Source organism: Pteropus alecto, unplaced genomic scaffold, assembly GCF_000325575.1.
Source record: "Pteropus alecto unplaced genomic scaffold, ASM32557v1 scaffold81, whole genome shotgun sequence".
In the NCBI taxonomy this organism is placed as follows: domain Eukaryota; kingdom Metazoa; phylum Chordata; class Mammalia; order Chiroptera; family Pteropodidae; genus Pteropus; species Pteropus alecto.
Genome location: NW_006433378.1, coordinates 20,840,983 through 20,862,497, shown reverse-complemented (window position 1 = coordinate 20,862,497; position 21,515 = coordinate 20,840,983). Strand labels below are relative to the sequence as shown.

The window sequence follows — 21,515 nt, the reverse complement described above, 5'->3', positions numbered from 1 at the left end:
AGAGCCCCGGTCTGGGAGGATGACTCATTAGCTCTCTGACCTTGGGCAAATAACTCAGTCTCTTTTCCTTTGTCTTTTAAATGAGATTGTAGAACAGATTTTGGAAAGTAAGCGTGAACATGAAATGAAAAATCGAATTAGAAACTGCATGCTGTAATGCCTCACACATTATAGGTGACCGGTCACCATGAGGAAGAAGAGGGCCCCTCAAAGGAGGTGATGGTCCGGCCTGGCCTTGAGTGGTGAGCAGGGTCCCACTGGACGGAGCAGAACTCAGACGGAGAGAGGTGTTCCAGGCAGCCGGCCAAGGACAAGAAAGACACCATTGGCGGGATCCTGGATCATTCGCGTACATGGGGAGGGGTGAGTTTAGCCTTGTGGGAGATCAGAAGGACAGAATGGGTATTCAGCGCCAGGTGCTATAAACGGTCTCCCCCCATATTTAACAGAGAGACTTTTTAAAAGAGTAACAGAGGGGTAGAAGCCAGAGTTAGAGGGACAGTTAGGAGGCTGTTGATGTTATCAGGAGGTGGGCATGAGCGAGGCAGGGGCAGGGGCTTGCGAAGGAGTGGAATCCACCGTCATTTTGAAGGTAGATCCAGATACGGCTTGGCCGTTTATGAGACGAGGAGTAAAGCATAGCGTTAAGTTCAGGCTGCCTCTCGTTTTTCCAGGCTGGGCACTCACGCCGTAGATGGTAAGACTAGAAACTGCCTTAGGAAACAAAAGGAAAGGTTCATGGGATTCGTTTGCTGTTATGCGGGGAAGGCGGTGGGGTAGATATGATGAGATTATGGACATGTTAAGTTCACGAGGCTTATGGGCATCAAGGGAGAGAGATGCCTAGTGAGCTTTTTAAAAACGAGTCCAGCTTTTCGTACATAATCAGGGCTCCATAGAGTCTCTAATGGGTCAAGTACTACTCCAAGTTCTTCACTGTGTCAATGCATCCAATCCTCATAACATCCCTATGAGATGGACGATAGCATGAGCCTCGTTTTATAGATGAGGGCTGCGATGGACTGAATTTTGCCCCCTCAGTGTGACTTGATTTGGAGACTGGGCCATTAGGAAATAATTAAGGTTAATTACAGAAAACACAGAAAATAAGTTTACATAAGGGCGGGGCCTAATCCAATAAGGCTGCTGTCCTTCTAAGAAGAGGAAGAGACAGCAGAGGGCTCTCTGAGTGTGCACCATAGGCAAGGCCATGTGAGGACACAGCCAGAAGGCAGCTATTTCCACCAGAAATCAACCCCGATGGCACCTTGACTTTGAACTTCTAGTCTACAGAATTGTAAAGATATTCATTTACTTTAAATAAAGCTACCCAGTCTGCAGCATCATTATAGCAGCCTGAGATGACTAATACAAGGGCAATTAAGCACAGAGATAAGTAACTTCCCAAAGGTCACACAGCTGGTAAGGTACAGAGGCAAGATTCGACGTGGGGCAGTCTTTGCATTTAACCACTAGCCTCCCTGTGTTTAACTGCTGCTTTTCTAGGCTGTGTGTGTGTGTGGCAATATCTCTATAAGGATAGAGAGAAAATGGGGATGTTGTCACCTTATTCTAAGAAGAGAGGCTGATTTCCGTGGCCCCACTGCAGCAGTTGCTTCCAGGGACGAGCAGCTTCCCTAAGCCTAATGATTGTTTTGTTGAGGCAGCATGGCTGCCTTCCAGCCTTTTCCATACTGTCCGTTAGTATAGGGGAGAATGACGCTTCTGTAGAACAGAGAAGGAAGATGGCATGGGGCAGGTGGAGCTGCAGGCATGTGCCCTGGCACATTCTGGCGGGGGCTGGGGGAGTGGGGAGGCGGCTCTGATCTGCTCTCAGCCTCGCTGGGCCGGCAGACACTGGAAGCCCTGTGCGTAAGTGAAGGGCGAGTCTATTAGGCTAAGATCCGGTCAGTCATCTCAGAGACTCCCCACCAGGCAGTAGATATCGTTTTAAGAGGAGCTCTTGGTCTTTCCCATGGAGATGGATTAATGATCAGGGTGGAGCAGGCAGAGGCAGAAAAAGTAAAATCAAATTGGTTTTCTTTAGGAGACGCATGTATGCATTCCTGTTAATAGTTTTTGATTCGCAGCTCTCTGCCCTTAAAACACATTTTGAAGGATTTTATTTTTGTTGTTGTTGTTGTTTGTCCCTTTGCCTTGAAGTTTCTGAAATATCCCCCAGCGCAATCCCTGCCAATTCTGCAGAAGTGTTGCCGTTGCTCGGAGACTGTTCACAGCCAAGTGGGAGAATTTTTCCATAAACTGCCATTTCAGTGAAAACACAAAATAAAATGCAATCAAGCACATTACAAACAGGAAGCAGCGCTTGACTGTAACGCGACCTGATTTGTACGCCCCTGCCTCTCTGACCTTGAGTTTGCCTATATTGGTAGGGTATGTTCGTTGGCATATTGAGGTTTCCTTGGTCTGTTCTCCATAATTAAAGGCTCGTCCGGGCTTCCTAAGCTCTTTTCTGATCCGTCTTTCTCTCCACTCCCAACATCTGTCCTCAGGTAAGAAAGCTTTGGCTAAATAAACTCTTTTACTAAGAAGTTGGTTTTAATATTGCCGTTCCTTCCAGGTGGCTTTACATTTTCAGAGGGCTGATGTGTTTCCCAAACTTTATGTGCAGACGAAGTACCTGAGGATTTTTTTTAAGATGTGCACTCAGATTCACGCGTCTGGGATGGGGCCTGGGACTGCATTTCTGACACCAGGCGATGATGAAGCAGACCACACTTCAAGTAGCAAGGCTGTAGAGGAACAACGAAAGGGTGAGTGGTTGTGGGGACACTATTGCAATGTGTATCAGTCAGGGTTCTCCAAGGAAAGAAACCAAGAGGAGATGGTGTGAGTTTTAGTCTGAAGACCAGCAGGCTCAGTCGGATTCAAGAAGAGCTGATGTTTCAGTTTGAGACTGAAGGCAGGAAAAGATTGATGTCCAAGCTTACATAGTCAGGCAGGAGGAAATCTCTCTTACTCACAGGAGGGTCAGCTTTTGGTTGTTTTTAGGTCTTCAACTGATTGGATGAGACCCACCCATATTAAGAAGGGCAATCTGCTTTTACTCAGTCTACTGAATCAAATGTTCGTCTCATCCAAAACATTCTCACAGACACACCCAGAATGATGCTTGATCAAATGTCTGGGTACTCCATGGCCCAGTCAACTTGACATATAAAATGAAGAACCATAGGGTGGGAGTGTATGCCCCTCCCCTGGGGTCTTCACAGCCCCTGATAGTCCTTGCTTGTCTTCTTGAAATTCTCTAGGGAGAAGATCCAGCTGTGTTCTTTCGTGAGCTGAATTCATTTCTGCACTGGCTTTCCCAGCTTTCAAGGGCATCTCTTCATGTAACACCTGGACTTGCCCCATCAATTGTGGCATATAAAGGACAAATACTTCATATTCATGGCAAACCCCTTAACGTAGTTATACTGAGTGCCTGCTATGCGAAAGGTACACACTGGGGAGCAAGGAGGACCAACGATGAGACACCTGGAGTGGGGCCCAGAGCAAAATGAAAATGCAGGATCCTTGTTCAAGATAGTGATAGCAGCACATTAAACCTGGTTTGGGGCCTTTCTGAGTGTGGGACCCTGTGGAATTGCACAGGTCATATGTCCATGAAGCTGGTCCTGGCTGTGGGGGAAGGAGGACAAAGTATGCAGAGCTGGAAACAATATGGTAGAAACAGAGGAGATTTAGCTCAGGAGACAGGCAGAGTCAAAGATCCTGATGGAAATGCTGAGGTTTGAATTTGTGCCTCTTTTTTCTTCCTCCTTCTCTTCCTTTTTTCCCCCCTTTCTCTTTCTCTTTCTTTCCTTCCTTCTTCTTTTTTCTTTCTTCCTCCTCTTCTCTTTTCTTTTTCTTGTTCTTTTCTTTTCCTTCCTTCCTTCCTTCCTTCCTTCCTTCCTTCCTTCCTTCCTTCCCTTTCTTCCTTCCTTTCTCCCTTTCTGCCTTTCTTTCTCTCTTCCCTCCCTCCTTCTCTCTCCTCCTTCTTTCTTTCCGACAAGGTAGTTTTAAAAACCATACCACTTTCAATGAAATAATGTGTTCATCATCCATTATATTTGTCATTCCACATATTTAGAAATTAAACCAGTTTGTGTCACTTTGAAATCCCATTGCAGTGGCTAGAGTGCTATCTACTAAGACAGTCTGTCCACTGTAGATGGGGATGGGGTGTGGGGAAGAGCCCTTGGAACCCACGGGCCATGTTAGGTTTTCAAGTGGTCTGCCAGCTGTTTCTCAGAATCTATAGCAAAGCTCTGTGGACTTCAGAATAAAATCATCTTCTCTGAACCTACTGCCGGGAAATTGGTAGTCATCCATGACCTGGCCGATTGGTTAGAGAAAAGCTCAGAAAGGTAAAAAACAGAGGTCCCTGATGGTACGATATGACTAACTAGACTTTTCTCAGTCCACATCTGAGCCCAGACTGTCTACTAATTCTTGGGGGGATTAATAGGGTGGAGGGGTCTTGGCAAGAGATTGAGGATGAATCAGAGCAAACTCATCAACAGCTGCTTTAAAAAAAATCAAACTTTCTTTCCTGGTGGGTTCCTAAGTCAGTGATATCCAGTGCTTCTGCAGCAAATATTTATTGCACTCACAGTTTTTAACTTCCAGGACAGTAAAGCGTGACCTCAAGGAACCTAAATTTTGTTGGAGACAAAACGACACCAGTGCTACCCTCTCTGTTATGAGCAAAGCCCTGCCAGAGATTTTTTTTTTTTTATTAGCTACCTCATAATCTTTCTTAAAAGAGGGCATCTACAAATACGTGACAGAAAATAAGTGCCAAAGTCCTTTTGGTAGGGAACGTAAAAGACTAAACTTGGTTCATTCCATCAATGCTTGCTGTGCAGGTACTGGGTGCCAGGCCCTGTTCTCCACACTAGGGTTACAGCAGTGAACCAAACAGACCACAGCCCTGCCGTTCGGGAGCATCTGTTCAGAGGAAGAGCAGGCCAAGGCAGAGCTGCCTAGAGTGGAGGGTGTGGGCTCATCTCTGTGGTGTCACCTCACTAGGGAGGGCTGTTGGTTGTGACTTAGCCAGGGTCATATTCAGTGAGGCTTTCAGTGACTGGTGGAGAAGATGATGACTCATAGTTGAAGTCGAGGTCACGTGCCAGAAATGTAATTTCTGCTGGTTCTTTTGTCTTAAACCCTTAATTCTGCCTTTGACCACTCCAGTTTTTCTTTAATGCCAAATGCTATGCTCTCTTTAGATGTCAGCAGTGCCCTCAGGAGAAGGGATGCCAGAAGACTCTGCCAGATGGCATTTGTTTGTGTTTTAATCGAAATGCCCCTTTCGCTTCACTGTGGTGTGAAGCAGCAGCATACTGTGCAGAGCAGACAAGCAGCAGCACAGAAGCCTGCAAAGCTTTTCAGGTTTCGAGGTCAAGAAATGTACCCGAAGGCAGGATCAGCTTAATTCCATTACCCTTAGTGGTAGCACCATGATTTTGGGAACAACGCTCCCAAAGTCAGCCCTGAGCAGATTCTGAGAGGCAAAGTCCTGACTCGTTGATGTACGTGGGGCGTGAGGGGTGTGATGTCATGGAAAGAGTCCTAATGGTGGTTTCCTGTGCATCCATTTCCTCTTGATGGGCAGGGCTAAGCATTTCTCTTATATCTTCTCATTCAGAGTTTTCAACTGCATGTTGAAACATTGTTATCCCATTTTAAAGATGAGGAAACTGTGGTTCAGAGAGTTTAGCTAACTTAGCACAGCTCAAATGCCTGCTTTTATGAGTGCATACTCTGTGTTGTGTCTGACCTCTTTTTAATCCTCAACATCCTTATGGGTTAGGTGGTATTACTCCTATTTGACAGAATGAGAAAGTGAGGCTTATGAAAGATTAAGTAACCCACCCTAAGGCTCCAGAGCTGGGAAGTGGTGGAGTCTGGATTCAAACCAGCCAGTCTAGAACCGGTTCTGTTTCTTAACTGCTTTTAGGATTTCTTAGGAGCTCAGAGAGCTATGCACGAGGCAATCAGATGGCCATTCTGGTTCACCCTGAAGTTCACCTTGCAATGATGTTACCTCCTTAATGGGGTGGGGGGCATGATGGCAGTGGCTGAGTGAGGCAGAGAGGACATCTAATTATAGCTGACCCTTGAACAACACAGGTTTGAGCTGAACTGCATGGGTCCACATATTTTTTCAGTAAATATGTATAGTACTATAAATGTATTTTCATTATGATTTTCTTAATTGTTTCTTTCCTCTAGCTTACTTTATTGTAATGGTACAGTATACAATACGTATAACATACAAAATACATGTTAATCAACTGTTTATGTTATTGGTAAGGCTTCCCGGTCAACAGAAAGCTATTAATAGTTTTGGGGGAGTCAAAAGTTATATGTAAATTTTTGACTATGTAGGGGTCAGTGCTCTTAACTGCCATGTTGTTTGAGTAAATTGTACTCCATACTCACTTCCAGGAAGGCCGTTAGTAACCTGCTGCAAACACAGGAGGCCTCGGCAGGTCCCACTACCCATGACCCCAGTGGAAGATGTTTATTTATTTTATAAACACTATTCAATGTTACTATATGCCGGGCATTTGTCTAAGCACATTACTAATATTAAGTCATTCATCCTCATACCAACCCTATGCAGCAGGCACTATTATCATCTTGATTACACAGATGAGGAAATCGAGGCACAGAGGTTTGAAGTAACTTGCCCAAGGTCACAGCTAGAAAATGACAGGGCTATTATTTGAAACTAGGCAGCCTAGCCCCAGAGCATGGCCAAGTGCACTTTTGAGCACCCCTTGGAAAAGCCCTCTCCTCATTTCCATGTATATATTCCCTTTCCAAGATAGTGGCTTTTAACAGGTTAAGAAATTGTTCTTTCTTCTGGGATGAAAAGCTTCACAAAGGAATGACTCTCCACTTAGAAGCTTGGACAAGGTATTGGCTGAGATGAAGAGAGTTTTTTGAAAAGGTATCTTCTGGAAAATCTCTCACTCAAAAACCTCTGCAACACCCACCATGGGACCTGGTAGACACATCACTCTAAGACTTATCCTAATCATTCTTCTCAAACCTATGTTTTGGAAGTACTTCTAGTCTTTTCAAAGCTCTTACCTCTAATTACAGCTCCTCTAGAACTCATTGATTAAATATTTCTGAGTGCCCCAAATATACCAACTACTGTGTTAGGTACTGGGATAGAGCAGAGGACAAGATAGATGAATTCTGGATGGAACGGAGGACATAATTAAATGGCAGTTTCAGCCTCATGTAATACGGGGGTCGGTGAGAGTATTGAGGGTGGGTGATGCTGGTATCTAAACTTGACACAGGAAGTTTCCAGTGTCTACAAGACTATTTGCTGCACCGTTGTAGTTCAGCAAACCGTCTACTGTGTGAATGCATTGACTGCGAAGCTGGTTTCTGAAGAATGGGTAGGAAATTAGTCATGTGAAGGGAAAGTTTAGGGGTTGGGATGTTCTGGGCAAAGGGAAGAGACCCAGAGGTGAGACAGCAAAATATTTTTCTGTTTAGAAGGATGACTAGGCAAAAGGTACAGTCGATTTCAGGAGGCAAGGCCTGGAGTTGAAAGACATGGGAGGTCTTTGATGTCAAGACCTCCAGGTGAGAGGATGGGGAAAGGGCATGGATTTGGGAGTTAGGCAAGAATAGAGGGGGGAAGGCGGAAGGAGAAGTCAAGGATACTTAGTTTTCCAGTTTAGATTTACTCTCTGTGACACAGGCAATTAGTTTTGAGTTTCCTTTTGTTTTCAACCAGATAACCCCAGGAGCTCAAGCCTTCCTACCCTCTCGGGGGTGAACGGGTCCACCGAATCAGGTTGTAATGAATATCCATCCCCGCCTTTTTTCTAAATGTTGAAGTCCCAAGCTCTTGGGTGAGGGGGAATCGCTGGCTGGGTGTGGGGAAGAGCTTTATGTCAGCATCCGAGTTTCCGTGTCCCTCGCCACCTCGCGAAAGGCGAAGGGCAAACATCGTTTCTGGATTTTACAGGGGCGACCGGGAGGTCTGTGTGAACCTTGCCAGAGTCACGTACTCTGCCCAGTAAGATGAATGTGAGGTCTGCGCCCAAGCTATGAGTTCAACTTTACTTGCTGGCAAGGTGAGTTAACCCGGTGAATACTGGTCTCTCCAGGATTCAGGTAAGGCTACCGTGTTCTACCTGGAGCCTGGCTAGCACTAACATCCCCCAGCATCCACAAGGGGGATTGCATTAGGGTCTCTTTCCTCTCGTAAAAAAGTTCTTGTCTCCCCCTAGAGCCAGGCACACGCCTCCCAAGCCAGACCACGTGTCACAGGTACGTTTTTCGGCTCTTCCCTCCTCCGCTTCCGTTCCCCTTTCTTTTCTGCCTTAGGTGGCAGGAAAATCCTTTACCTTCGACCAATCCCACTGATGTCGAGCCGCGCGCGCGCGCGCCAACTCGAGCTCCTTCTTTGTACGTCATTGGCCACCTCCACCTATGCAGGGTGACAGGCAGCTTCGCAGGCCTATTGCTGGAGGAGGCGGAGGCCATTCGGCCCTCCCAAAGCTGCTTTGTTAGGGGCTCCCTCGCCGTTCTCTGGCCAGCCGCGCCTCCTCTGCCTTCCCTCGCCCTCCCCGGGCCGCACCGCCGGAGCCTTGTGGGAAGGCAGCCCAGGAGTGCGCGGCGCCCACATCCCTCTAGCAGCGCACAGGGGACCGAAGCAGCTCGGGTACCCAGCGTGCTGCTGTTGTCACTCTCCAGGCCAACTCCGAACGCCCCGCTCCTGTATCTGCTGTTTCTGATTGGCCAGTCGGAGGCGGAGCGATTGTCAAGCGGTCCAATCAGAGCGCGGTTTCCCACGGCCTCTCTTGGCCCCGCCCCCGAGGCCGCCAGCGGAGGCCGCCTGACAGCTCCCATTGGCAGACGGCGAGCGGGCCCGAGCGCGGCGAAGCCCAGCAGCGCCGCCGCCGACCGGCGCGCAGCTCTGCAGCACGGCTTTCGCCTCGGTACCCGCAGCCCGGGAATTTCGGCGTTCCCGCATTGTCCCCGTCCCGGAGATCCGGGACGAGCGTTGCGGGTGAGTACCGCGGGCCTCGGGGCGCGCGACGGCTGGCCGGAGCCACCTCGAAGGACCGCGGTGAGGATGCTCGCGGCTACTCTACCCGTGACGGGCACATCCCGACCCCCGTCTCCCGCACACTAGGGCTCCCGGCGGGTCCTAGCTCCCCCTGATTGGGCTTTACTCGTATTGTTTTCGTGTTCACACACGGGAGGTGGGGAGCTGGCGAGAGGAGGCAAGAGGCGACATCTCTCGCTGGAACGGTAAGGAGGGAGACGAGCCGGCGGCGCCCAGGTGTCGGGCGCCGAATGGAAGTGACAGTGTCCAGGCTTTAGCATTCAGTCTTCCCGGTAGCAGGAGGTCAGCGCCGACTGGCAGCGGCAGCGGCACTTTGTATTTGTCGGCTGATTTTTATCAACTTCGGGGAGGGCGTGCGTGTGCGTGCGTGTCTGTGTGTGTCTCTGTCCCTGACTTGGGCACCTCCAGGCCTGGGTTTTCGGCAACGCTGCCTGGGCGCTCGCCTTGGCGATCCGTGCCGCGCTCGCAGCCGGACACACGAGGAGCACTGTCCGGGGGTCGGCACACAGGGCCGGGGACCCAAGGGTGATCTGGGAGGAGGCATTTAAAGCGGCATTCTCCGGGCGCGCAGACAATGACTGGTCAGGGCGTGGGGTCCCAGGGGGCTGTGTGTTGGGTCCCCGCGCTCGATCCAGATCCTGCCTCGCCCTCTCACGGGTTCGGTGGCTCTGAAGCCGCTGTGCGGCTTACGGCCCCGCGGGGGACCCGTGTGGGGCCCGCTTTTGTTTACAGACCTCGTCATTGGGCGAGAGCTGCGCGCTGTGCTCCCCCGGGCCCCGGCCGCTGCTGCGCGCCCCCTCCGAGCCTGGAGAAGTTGGTGCGTGCTGTCAGGAGACGCCTCCTCCCCCGACCTCCTGGCCAGATGCTGCAGGGAAAAGACACCCAGGCGGCGCCTTCGCGCCCAGTCTCCTTGCACCCAGAGGCGCCGTGTCCCGGCCCGGGTCCCTCTCAGATTGGCGGCTGTCGTGGGGAAGACCAAGCCAAGTTCATCTCTTTTCCAGTAGCATCCTCTAGCCTTGCTGCCTGACTAGTCCAGGTCGATCCGAGTCTGCCTTTTCCTGAGTGCTGGCAAGTCCTGAAGGACGCGCGCGAGCCCTTGGGGACGCTGGCCAATCCGTGTCCGCTTAGGTGGTACCCACGCGGCCCCGCAGAGCGGCTGGGGCTCCGCTGAGTCTGAGCGGTCCGGATCGGGTTACCCACGTGTGCTGACTTGGCTCACACTTTGCTTGAGTTGGAATAGAGGCTGAGAGCTTGGGCGCTGAGGTCAAACCCAAGTTCCAATACCTGCTCAGTGTCACTTACAAACTGGGTGATCCAGGCAGAGCTGTTTAATCTCCCTGCCTCTCAATTTCCGAGTCTGGAAAGTGGGTATGAGTATTCCCATCTGGGGGTGGGGAGGTGGGGTTTAAAACGACAATATAAATTAGCTGCTTAGGACAGTGCCTGCCACATATGAACCTCTTTGGAATAACGTGGTTTTCCTGTCAGAGGTCCTCTTATTGTAGAGGATGCCCATGTCTCTTCCCCTTTCTGCAGTTCTCCACTCTCCCAGCTCCTGTTTTATTTAAAAAGCGTTCAGGAGTGCTGTTTTCAGCTCCAAACAGGGCTCAGGTTGAACTATACTGTACTTAACTAATCGCTTACAGATCCTTTTTCTGTTTGAATTCCCTTTAGGTTTTAGTTGTTTCTTCTTCCTTCTTCCCTAAGGCCATGCTGAGGCCCAGGCCTGGGTGGAGGAGGAAAAGTCCGCCAGGTGGGAAGCAGTTGCCGGAGAACCAATAGCCGCTGTGCAAAGTGATTAATGCCCGGATGGAGGGAGGTTTGAACAAAGAGATACCTGGAGGCCAGGAGGGAACACTTCCTGGTAGAAGTGAAATCTGAGCTGTGCCTTGTAGCAGAAGTTTGGTAAATCTCTGGTTTCTAGAATATGCTCTTTTGTACCCAGTGGTAAAGAACTCCTCCAGGGAGATTGTCTTTGAGTGGTAAACACGGAAGTTGCTAAGTAATTATCATTGAATAGAGGAGAAATAAACCTAAGGAGGAAGCTGTTGACTAGAGAAGGTAGAAGATAATTGATTTCACTGAATAGCTTCAAAATGCTGTCAATGTGTTTTGACTTGTTTTTTCTCAGCTCTGCAGTGCAAAGAGAGCCACTTTCGTATAGGAAAAAAAAAAGCATGAAAAACTCAACAACCCATAATCAGATAAATAGTTTAAAAAAGACAATCTCAGGCTCGCCTACAGAATAAGATGTTATTGAAAAAGAAAAAATGCTTGTTTCAGCACCCCTTTGCCCGTTGGGGCAAATTACCGAGCCGGGTCTGATAACATATCCTTTGAATATAGACTCTAGAGGCCTTTACTGGCCAAAATACACAAACAAACAAACAAAAACAAAAACTAGGAGAGGGACTTGTAGTCTGTCCAGTGGTAACAGAAGCCCACAGAGATACTCCCTCTATGCCTCTGCCTCCCTGGACCTGCCTCCGTCACCCCAAGTGGAGGCCGATCCTTGCAGGCTGTGGAGCCTGTAGTGTTATTGGGAGATGTCAGTGTATTTGGTGGCCAACTTTGAGCTCCATTCCCAGAAATAATTCCAGTCCTGTCTGCACTTGTTCTGGGAATTCTCTGGCCCTTAGGGACGCTAGAGGCAGCCTTGCCCCCTGCTGCTGTCTGGGGAACAAATCAGTTGGGGGCCTAGACTTGAAAGAGAGCACGTGGTTAGGAAATCTCATTAGCTGACAATTTAACTCCGCTCTAATGCTCATCCAAAGAGCTAGAACAAAGACTTCCTCTTTCTCTCTGCAGTTCTCTCTCCCAGATCCCCTGTCTTCCCTCCCCCTCTAAACCTGAAAGGAAAGGCCGCCCTGGTCCTGTCTCCTGCCACTCCACCAACTCCTGCCCCCCCAAATCCTTGTGGTTCTGGTGAGCTAACGGAACCCCAGGAACCCCAGGCGTTCTGGAGCATCAGGGCAGCAGTTCCCTGGGAAGGTGGCCCAGGTGTGCATGTTAACACTCCTTACGGTAAGGAGCTTACTGGTCTGAAGGAGAAGCATTTTGTGAGGCAGCAGGAAGGAGCGCTTCAAACCTATGCTTTTCCAAATGAGAAGAGCAGGTAAGAGCACAGGAATCACACTGAAGCTTTGGCCAGATGTTAGTGATGGCAGAGACAGAACTCGGTCCCTATGGGCTTTGTACAGAGTCCTGTGGAATTCTTGAACCGCACAAGCTCAGGCTTGTGGTTCAGAAAGATCCTTATTCGCCGTGTCTGCAGTCGTTCGGATGCTTGTATCTAAAACACTGTTTCACAGGTATGTGTGTGTCTGCACGCGTATATGCACATCCAAGTTCCTTCCTGAAGAAAACAGACCGCATATTTCATAGTGTGTCTCTATCTATCCCCCTCTCCCCGCCAGTATAGGACCAGAAAAAAACATTTGCAAGGCCCTAGCAAAATTTTCCTGTTTTTCACAATTCCCAACTTGTGGTCATTTCATCTTTAAATATTCAGTTTTATGTAAGTAATAACTCCTGTGTTTAAAAAAAAAAAAAAAGATCTCTCATCAGTGTAAGCCAAATCACTAATTTTTAAAGATTTTTTTTTTTTTTTTTTAAATTATTCTTAAATAACGGAGGCACTCAAAAATAAAGCAGTACTCATCCAGGAACAGAGTGTTTTGAAACTAAAACAGTGCTCCAGTGTAAAGGGTACAAGATATTAATAGTTAGGCGAGCTTTCTCCTTCCATCCCCTTTCCAGCCTCCTGCACCTCCCTCCACACCCCTGCAGCATAAGACTTTCACTGTTCCTGTGGTCTCAGGAGACCTCATTAAGAAATTCATAAAGGCCTAGACTGCGGGCATGGAGAAATTCTGCAAGTGCTTGCGCAAGATTCTTCTAGAAGACTTTGGAGCTCCTTGGCTAGGTGAAGAGGGTCCTGCCTAGCTGGGCGGAGGCTGAGCTGAGAGACTCGCATTCTGCAGGTGAGGGTCTCAGTTCATTGAAAGGGTAGCAGAAGCGGAGGGGGATCACAATGCTGGTGTCTTAGTAAGAGCAGATCAATTGTGTGTATTCAAAGGACATGAAACAAAGAGTGATGATTCAGCCAGGAATCCAGTGGGAGGAAGGTTCTTACAGCTGAGAGCATCCTTAGTTTCAGGATGGGCCAAGGCCCTTTGAGTCTTGGTGCTGTCACAAAGCTTCTTTCCATAAAAGGACACTTTAGTGTAGTTGGGTGAGGGGGTCCTAGCATTTTGGAGCCTCCCTGCTTACCCCAGCAAAACTGAAGTATACTAAGAAAGGCATCTCATATTTTCTGGCCGGGGCCACTTTGAATTCATGAAAGAAGAGAAATAGAAGAGTGGGGCAGTGTTTTCGGTTTAATAAGAAGATACTGGTATCATTTTATTCCGGCTTCTAGACCCCCACAGAGCATGATTTTATTAAGGACCAAAGGATTAGTCTGCAGGGATGTGAGGAAAGTGTAATTGGAAACTCGACTTGGAGTAGGATTGGAGATCAGGCTATGGGGATTCAGAGGCTTTTCTTTAAAGGTACCAAATGTTGTTCTCTATGGCCGTGGAGGAGACAGGACATCCTGCAGAAAGAAAGTGACTTGGCAAGGCTGCACGCCTGCCCTCCTGGCCTGGTTTCCTCTGCTCTTTGCAGAGGTGATAATAAGCCCTGGAATTCACCAGGTCAGCATTCCCCCTCACCACACCACACCAGGGCAGGTCAGGTGAGTCATGGGTCTGGTCGCTGGAAGTGCAGTGGATGGCATTTCTCACCCAGCGCTCCTCAGAACAGGGGACGGAGGTGGGCCTGATGTGTGTCAGCTGAGTCTGAAGGGCACTGAGAAGGGGCTCTGCTTTGCCTCCCCTTTCTCTCACCACGTTGGGGGCCTCCTTAGCTTTTTGTGGGGAGAGTTTCCAGCCTGGCCACCTCCAAATTTCTTCAGATCCCGACCCAACTAACTGAGGTTAACGTGTTCGTTTTTATCTCTTTTGCAAAATGTGCATCTCCATCTCCTCACCTGACACAAGGATATCTTTGGAAAGAGCAAGAACATGGAGGGCGAGTTCTTCAGCGTGCTGTGGCCTCCCGGCTTCTGATGACCACAGGGCCCCTTTCCACACCTGAGAGGTCTGAGCTCCCTGGGGCACCCGAGACCTCCTGGTCGTGCCCGTTGCCTGGTGTAATATTAGTGCTACCACCTGCCATTCTCAGAAGTGCCCAATAGGGCTGCCCAGAATCCCGAGTCCCATGTGTCAGGGTAATAACCCTGATTATATTTTAAATAGCTGCGGTGGTTCTTTCCTGATGGCACACTGCTGTGCTCTGGTGAACAGCCTCCGTGTTCCACCTTTTAGTTTTTAAAGTGTGTTTAACCCGGGGCCCGCCGAGTGGGGAGAATGCCATGTAGACTTTCTTTCATTTAAAATACTGTTTGGATCCCAAGGTTATTAGGACTCTTGAATGTTCTTGCCGTGCTGAAACTTTGACTTCCTATGACGACCCTTACTGTCTGCCATACATAGGGTGGGGCTGTGTACGTGTGTCTCTGTCTTAAGTCTCTACCATGCATTTCCAAGTGGCCTTAATAGGGATGCAGTCTTTGGCAATAACGCTTGAGTCAATTTTGCTCTAATATACTTGTCACAATTTCATTTGGATGATGATCCACTTTAATATTTTCCATGACTTCTATATTCTCATTTCGTGCAAATTTTTCAACTCAGGTAATGCCAAGTTTGATTCGATTCTAAAAAGAAAGTGCAAAGTAATAATTCCATACGGTATTAACAAACTCATAGAACAGATGAGCTAGTCAGGAGAAGCAAGAGTCGTCTGTCCTGGTCGTGCTTTATTCCCACCCACTCTTGTACTCTGCAGAAACAATCGCCTTTGTTCGTTTCATTTGAAATTGTTCTGGTGGTTGTCTTAATGTCTCTAGATAACATATACCACTTTTATGTGTCGACTTCCTGTTGTGATAAGTGATCATTTAGCTTAGTTATTGCCTCTCACCCCCTTCATTCCCTAGCTTTTTGATGATTATATTTATAGTTCATATATTGATTATTCTCCAGACTTTATATTACTTACTTATTATATTACCCTAATTTAGTTCCATCAGCTGACAACAGTGACTTTTAACCTCCCCTTTGTAAAATGAGAACATCGATGTCCTGTTGTATCTTTTATTTACCAACTCGCCTCCCTGTTTTGCCCCCAGCTTCTGTCAGCTGTCAGGGCTCATGTTGGTCAGATTCTGTTCTGTAAGCATGATTCAGAATTCTGTGCCTTGCTATAGGTTGTTTTTATAATAGCTTTATGAAGATATAATTTGTATACCACACAAATTTAAATTTAAAATTAAAGTGCATAATTTAGTGGGTTTTGGTATATTTACAGAGTTGAGTTGCCATCACCATAATCAACTTTAGAATATTTTCACCATCCTCAAAAGAAACCCTGTACCCATTATCATTCCCTTCCCTTCCCCACCCCTCTCCTAGCCCCTGGTAACCGCAGGTCTGTTTACTTTCTGCCTCTACACGTGTACCTATTTTGGCCATTACATGTAAATGGAATCATATAATATGTGGTCTTCCGCCATTGTCTTTTTTCACTTGGCGTAATGCTTTCATGGGTCATCCTAGGAGTAGAACTGCGAGGTCATGTGATCATTGTATTTTAACTTTCCGAGGACCTGCCGGATTGTTTTCCAAAGTGGTTGTACCATTTTACCTTCCCATCAGCAGTGTATGAGGATTTCACTTTCCCCACATCCTTGCCAACATTTGTCATGATCTGTCTTTTGAGTTCTAGTTATCGTGGGCGAGAGGTGGTCTCTCCTTATGATTCTGATTTGCATTTTCCTGATAAATAATGATGTTGAGCATCATTATATTGCATGTGCTCATTGGCTAATTGTGTATTTTCTTTGGAGAAATGTCTGTTCAGACCTTTTGCCTTTTTCTTAATTGGGTTTGTTTTTTTTGTCTATTTATTAAATTGTGAGAATATTTTAATGTATTCTAGATAAAAGTCCTTTATCAGATACATGATTTGCAGATATTTTCTCCATTCTATAGGTTGTCATTTCACTTTTCTGATGGTGTCCTTTGTATATTGTTTGCTTTTTAAATGCTGAAAATCAGCAAAGAATGTTTGCTCAGTTATGACTCTGTGAATACTCTTCACTCCATAGTGATGTTGTACACTAGTTTTACATTTTCTTTTCTGTAGTACTATTTGCATGACTTAATTAGGTTATAGATTGAGCAAAGAGACCCCGAAAATATTTTATTTTAAAGCTTTGACTTCACATTTAAAAAAAAAGCAATACTTTGTTTACTTAAACAACCGTGTGAATGACTCATTTGTTTACCAAAGCTACATAAAAGAAATATTTGCAAAATAATTTGAAAGTGAGCTATCTTTGGGTATCAACTTTTCAATGTTAAATTTCTGCTGGGTAGTATTTTTTGGTATGTTACATTAGGACAGAGGTTCTTAACTGGGGTCAGTTTTGCTCACAGGGGACATTTGGCAATGACTAGAGACTTTTTTGGTTGTCACACGGGGGAGGTAATACTGGCATCTATTTAGATACAAGGAGATACTTGGTATCTGGCTGATAGAGGCTTGCGGGGTGTTGCTAATATCCTACAACAAGCAGAGCGGTCCCCCAGACTAAGAATTATCTGGTCCATAGTCAATAATGCCGATCGAGAACCCCGCATTCAAAAGACACAAATACTATCAGAGATCACATATTTAAATTTCTCAGGAAAGCTGTTTTTGTTTTCCAGATATTTGGAAGTGAGCTGTCAGATTAATAATCAGTTATCTGAGGCACTGGATTATTTTGGTTTTAGAAAATTTTTGGTTATTATTTAGCTATATAATATACCTTTTTTAGGATAAAAAGTTTTTTAAAATTGGATCATTCAGATGTTTTGGGCTTCTCGGTGTTTGAGCAACCTCACCAGTTACTGACTTCAGGATATTGCTAATGACTGTATCATGAAAGGCTCATCCTTAGCCCTCAAAACTGCTGTGGTTAATATTATGGGAGGAAAAAATATATGCAGGCTGCTCATTCTAATGTTATTCTTCTTAAGCAGTTTATTGGGCATTAAAACCCTTTTCAGGAAAAAATGCTTCCAAGTTCAGTGCAAGATCTACTGTGACATTTTAGAAAAGTTTTATGAATGTGAGAGTAATTATCTCGATGAGGAATTAACATTTCAATTCTACAATTACATCAGTTGAACTTTAATATCTCATTGTAGTTTAAAAAATTAACACCTCATAACTATGGTTTTCACTTAACTGCATAACCTAACAATTTAATTATTTAAAAATAGATTAACAAAATTCATTCTGTGGATTTTTTCTTTTTCTTTTTTTCTAAAATAGTAACTAAGTTGGGGATTGAATCTCCCTGCAGCCTGGGTCCTGTGAACCCTAAACAACTGTAGCAAACTATGCAAATTACCTTAAAGAAAAAGGTTTGTAGGAACCTGTTTCATGACCTCCTCTTTCTCAAGGAAATGAGGTCAAAACCAGGTGGACCTTATTGGCCAAAGTTGCAGGTTAGCATGGGAATTTCGAGTCTCCTTGCCAAAGATTAGGGACCCACATGAGTGGCCCATTTTTTAACCAAGACCAGTTAAAGTAGCTTTTTAGGGTGCGAAGGGCTAAAGTTATTCCCCAGGGACAGCCTCTGAATTTTAATTGCAACAATGCTTGTCTTCTCAGCCTGTGATACAGCAGTTCTGAATCCCATCCAAGGCAGGAAAAGTGAATTTGTGGGCCTCCTAGCAACTAGCCACTAGCAGTGTAGAGCTGGACTTTATCTTTTTTATATCATGTGGCGTCAGCCCCTCTGACATTCTGGGGCCCGGCCCATAGGTTGTTAATGGGAATTTGGGGGCGACTGTTCCAAGTGCATAAGATGTGGAGTTGGTTGCTGTGTTATGGTTACTAGAAAACCACAATTTGAGAGAAAATGGAAATCTTTCTAGGAAATATTCAGGTACAGTTTTTCGAGCTTGGAAAAGTTATTTTGTGGAATTCTGGAATGAAGAGCTTAATTAGGGCACGAGTTAAGTTTAATAGTGTAATACCCTGAGTGTTATTGCAACTGCATTAGAGATGCTATGAGATTCATATCTTTGAATTTCCTCCTTTGATTTGAATAAAATTTCTCTCACCTCTAGCAGTGTTGAAATGGTTAATGGCCTTTGATTACCTACCTGGGCCATTTTCTTCATTTTTTTTCAGGTATTCTGTGTTTTCTTCCCCCTTGCCCCCTCATTTTCTTTGTCTGGGTGATTCTTCTGAAATATCTCATCTTCAGAGTTTATTGCTTTGATTAGAAAGTGTTTCTCTTAATTATATCAGGTACTAATGGTAAATATAGCCAAAATACCAACAATAAATGTCTTATAGTGTTGAGATTAAGAGGGCTTTTTATGTTCTTAGGCAAAAATTTCTTTAACTTTGAAAGGTTTTACAAATGGTGGTTACTTTTATAATCAGAAACATTGAATTAATTGAATGCGTATTCATCTTTGGGTAGGTGGTGACTTAAGTTTTTCAAGTCATATGTTTTTTTGTTTTGTAATCCACTTATGCGTGGGGATTAATAGCAAAGTGCTCCTCTCAACCATCAGGACCATGGGAAGAATAAAGAATAGGTGGATTCCGGCTGAATGAACACATAGGAGAAAGCCCACAGAAGCCCAGCGATTAAATATCAATGGAAGGATTAGCCCCGTTGTTGATGGATCCTTTCAGGCAAGGATTGAACTAAGACCCTCAGTCCTGGAAAGTTGTTGACTTTGGAGGGTTGACTGCATCCCTCCCGTTATACGCCTGTTCTCCTTAAATAGTAGTCTTAACGCCTGCAGTTCCAGTCCTGGTTGTGCTTCATGACCTCCGTTTTTCTTTAGGATCGATCGCTGCCTCGTTCATGAACTGTCCCACTTTCTCTGAAGGTCCTTAAAGCATTGATGATATTCAAGTCAAGCTTAATTCATGTCTGTTAGTTTCCTAGGGCTGCTATAAAAGGTATGTCAAACTGGATGGTCTCAGACAATAGAAATTTATTGTCTCATCGTTTTAGATGCCAGAAGTCTAAAATCAAGGTGTCTTGGCAGGGCTGTGCTCTCTCTGAAGGCTCTAGAGAAGAATCTTCTTGCCTCTTCTAGTTTTGCTGGCCTCAGCAATTTCCGTGCTTGTGTGACAGTATCCAGTCACAGCCTCTTCCACATGGCTTCTTCTCTAGTGATTGTCTCTTTCTAAATCTCCTCCTTTCTCTTATAAGGATAACAGCTATTGGATGTAAAGCCCACCCTAATCCCATGTGACCTCATTTTAAATGGATGATGTTTGCAAAGACCTGTTAAGGTCACATTCATAGGTACTAGGGGTTAGGACTTAAACATATGTTTTTTGGGGACACAGTTCAGTGCATAGGACTGTCCAACTGCTCCACTGACTACCTATTGAAATCAACAAGTATGTTTAGTATGGATGTGTACTTACTGCTAAGAGATTCCATTTTTTCTAAAGTTTAGCTCATATGTCACCATGCATTTTAAACTTTCGAAGGCTCTATTTAGCCCTCTGGTCCCAGCCCTGCTTTGCCATTTCATTTCCCAGGACTTTCTCAGATACTTTGAGCCAGTGAAACAGGAGTCCCTTTTGCTCTGGGATGTATCCTAGTCTCTTTCCAATTTTGTGCTCACATTGTCTCTAGACTTGGACTATTTCCATATTTGCTCATCAAATTCTATCTCTTCCAGGTCTGGTTGAAATCAGCCGTCTTCAGGCAGTTTCCTTGATGTCCTAATGTGTGACGGCTCTTTTAGATGTGTTAGCATAGTCTGCCTTGTGTCTCAGCGAATTCTTTTCCTAGACTGCAGACTCTTTTGATGGCAGGGTCTCAGACAAATTTATCTTGGCTTTGCCCATGGCACCACTGTGGATGAGTCGATGTGTATTAGGATGAACTTGCATCTGGCTGACAGCATCAGCAGTCAGTATATAGCTTGGTGCACAGGTCATTGCCAAGATGGTGGGCTGTGGAGGATGGTAGTTCAGGGATGAGAAGCCTAAGGTAAAAAAGGCAGTAGAGTAGGTCAATTCCCTAAGGACTCACGGCAAGAGGAATGTGTCATTTAGCTGCTAGGGAGCAATCTTCAGCCAGGATGAATCTGATGGTGTAGCAGGAGCCAAAAGTAGGCAGCATGCACTCTGAGGGAGAAGATGGTTGAGTGGGTGTCTTAGTTAGTTCGGGTTGCTGTAACTAAGTATCAGAGACTGGGTGGATTAAACAGCAAACAATTATTTCTCACAGTTCTGGAGGCTGGAAGTCCCGAGATCAGGGTTCCTGAAAACTTGGGTTCTTGGTGAGAGACTCCTTCCTGGTCACATGCTCATGTGGCCTTTCCTTGGTGCACGCACAGAGATCTCGAATCTTGTCTTCTTTTTATCAGGGCATTAATTTCATCATGTGGGTCCACCATCATGACCTCATATAAATCTAATTATCTCCCATAGGCCCCACCTCCAAATACCATCACACTGGGGATTGGGGCTTCACCAAATGAGTTTTGGGAGGCTACAAACCTTTAGTGAGCAAACAGCCAGGCAAATGGTTTGGAACCAGCAAGTAAACAAACGAGAAAGCAAAGCAAAAGAAAAAAAAAACCAACCAAACAAAAAATATCCAAGAGCATTGTACCGACATGCCTTTGATTTCATGCCTTTGATTTCGAGGTGGGCTCTTCCAGACCTGGGCTTTGTTGAGGGTCATGGGGGATTGGGGCTCAGCAGCTCAGGACCACCCTGCAGATGGACAAGGGAGATTTCATGCCTGGATACCGAAAGTCTGGTTAGACAATCATGGAGGATCCTAAGGTGGTCGGGCAGGTAGAAAAATAGTGACAGACCAGAGTTCTGTGATTTCAGGAGAATGCAATTTGGCTGGGAGGCAAGACTGTCCTCCAGTACAAGCAGGGCGTGAGACAAAGTGTGAGGGGGTTGTTCATGGAGGGGGGTGGCTTGGAGGATGGCTGGTAGCACGTGGAGGGGGCAGGGTTAAGAGACTAGCATTCCTTGCACGTGACCTCAGAGGAAGGGATAAAAGGTGACTGGTTCTAGGGAAAGTGAAATCTCAATATTGCTGATTGAGATTGGGTAAGGGTCCAGGCCTCTGCTTTGGCATTGCCAAACTATTTTGCTGGGTGGGGAGAGCAGGTCGAGCTGGGTAAGCCTATGACATCTAAAGGGACTTTGTGCTGCAAATGGACCAGCTTACTCTCTAAAATGTATTTTTATTTACTCCATGATTATTTAAGAACAATCAAGTACATTAAAGAAGACA

General features: G+C 46.0%; 2 protein-coding genes across 2 annotated transcripts in view; one reads left to right on the top strand and one right to left on the bottom strand.

Moving 5' to 3' along the window:
• Positions 1-8,383: 8,383 nt before the first annotated feature.
• LOC112476815 lies at positions 8,384-8,723 on the bottom strand. Its single transcript, XM_025044218.1, is given in 3 exon segments — positions 8,384-8,425; positions 8,428-8,523; positions 8,525-8,723. Coding segments are annotated over 3 exon segments (282 nt in total). The 5' UTR covers positions 8,669-8,723.
• A 195-nt stretch (positions 8,724-8,918) lies between these two features.
• The window catches only part of TIAM1 (T cell lymphoma invasion and metastasis 1), a 327,269-nt gene continuing 314,672 nt past the window's right edge, over positions 8,919-21,515 (top strand). Inside the window, 1 exon segment of the mRNA XM_015586534.2 lies at positions 8,919-9,052. The gene's annotated coding sequence lies outside the window, so the exon portion shown is untranslated.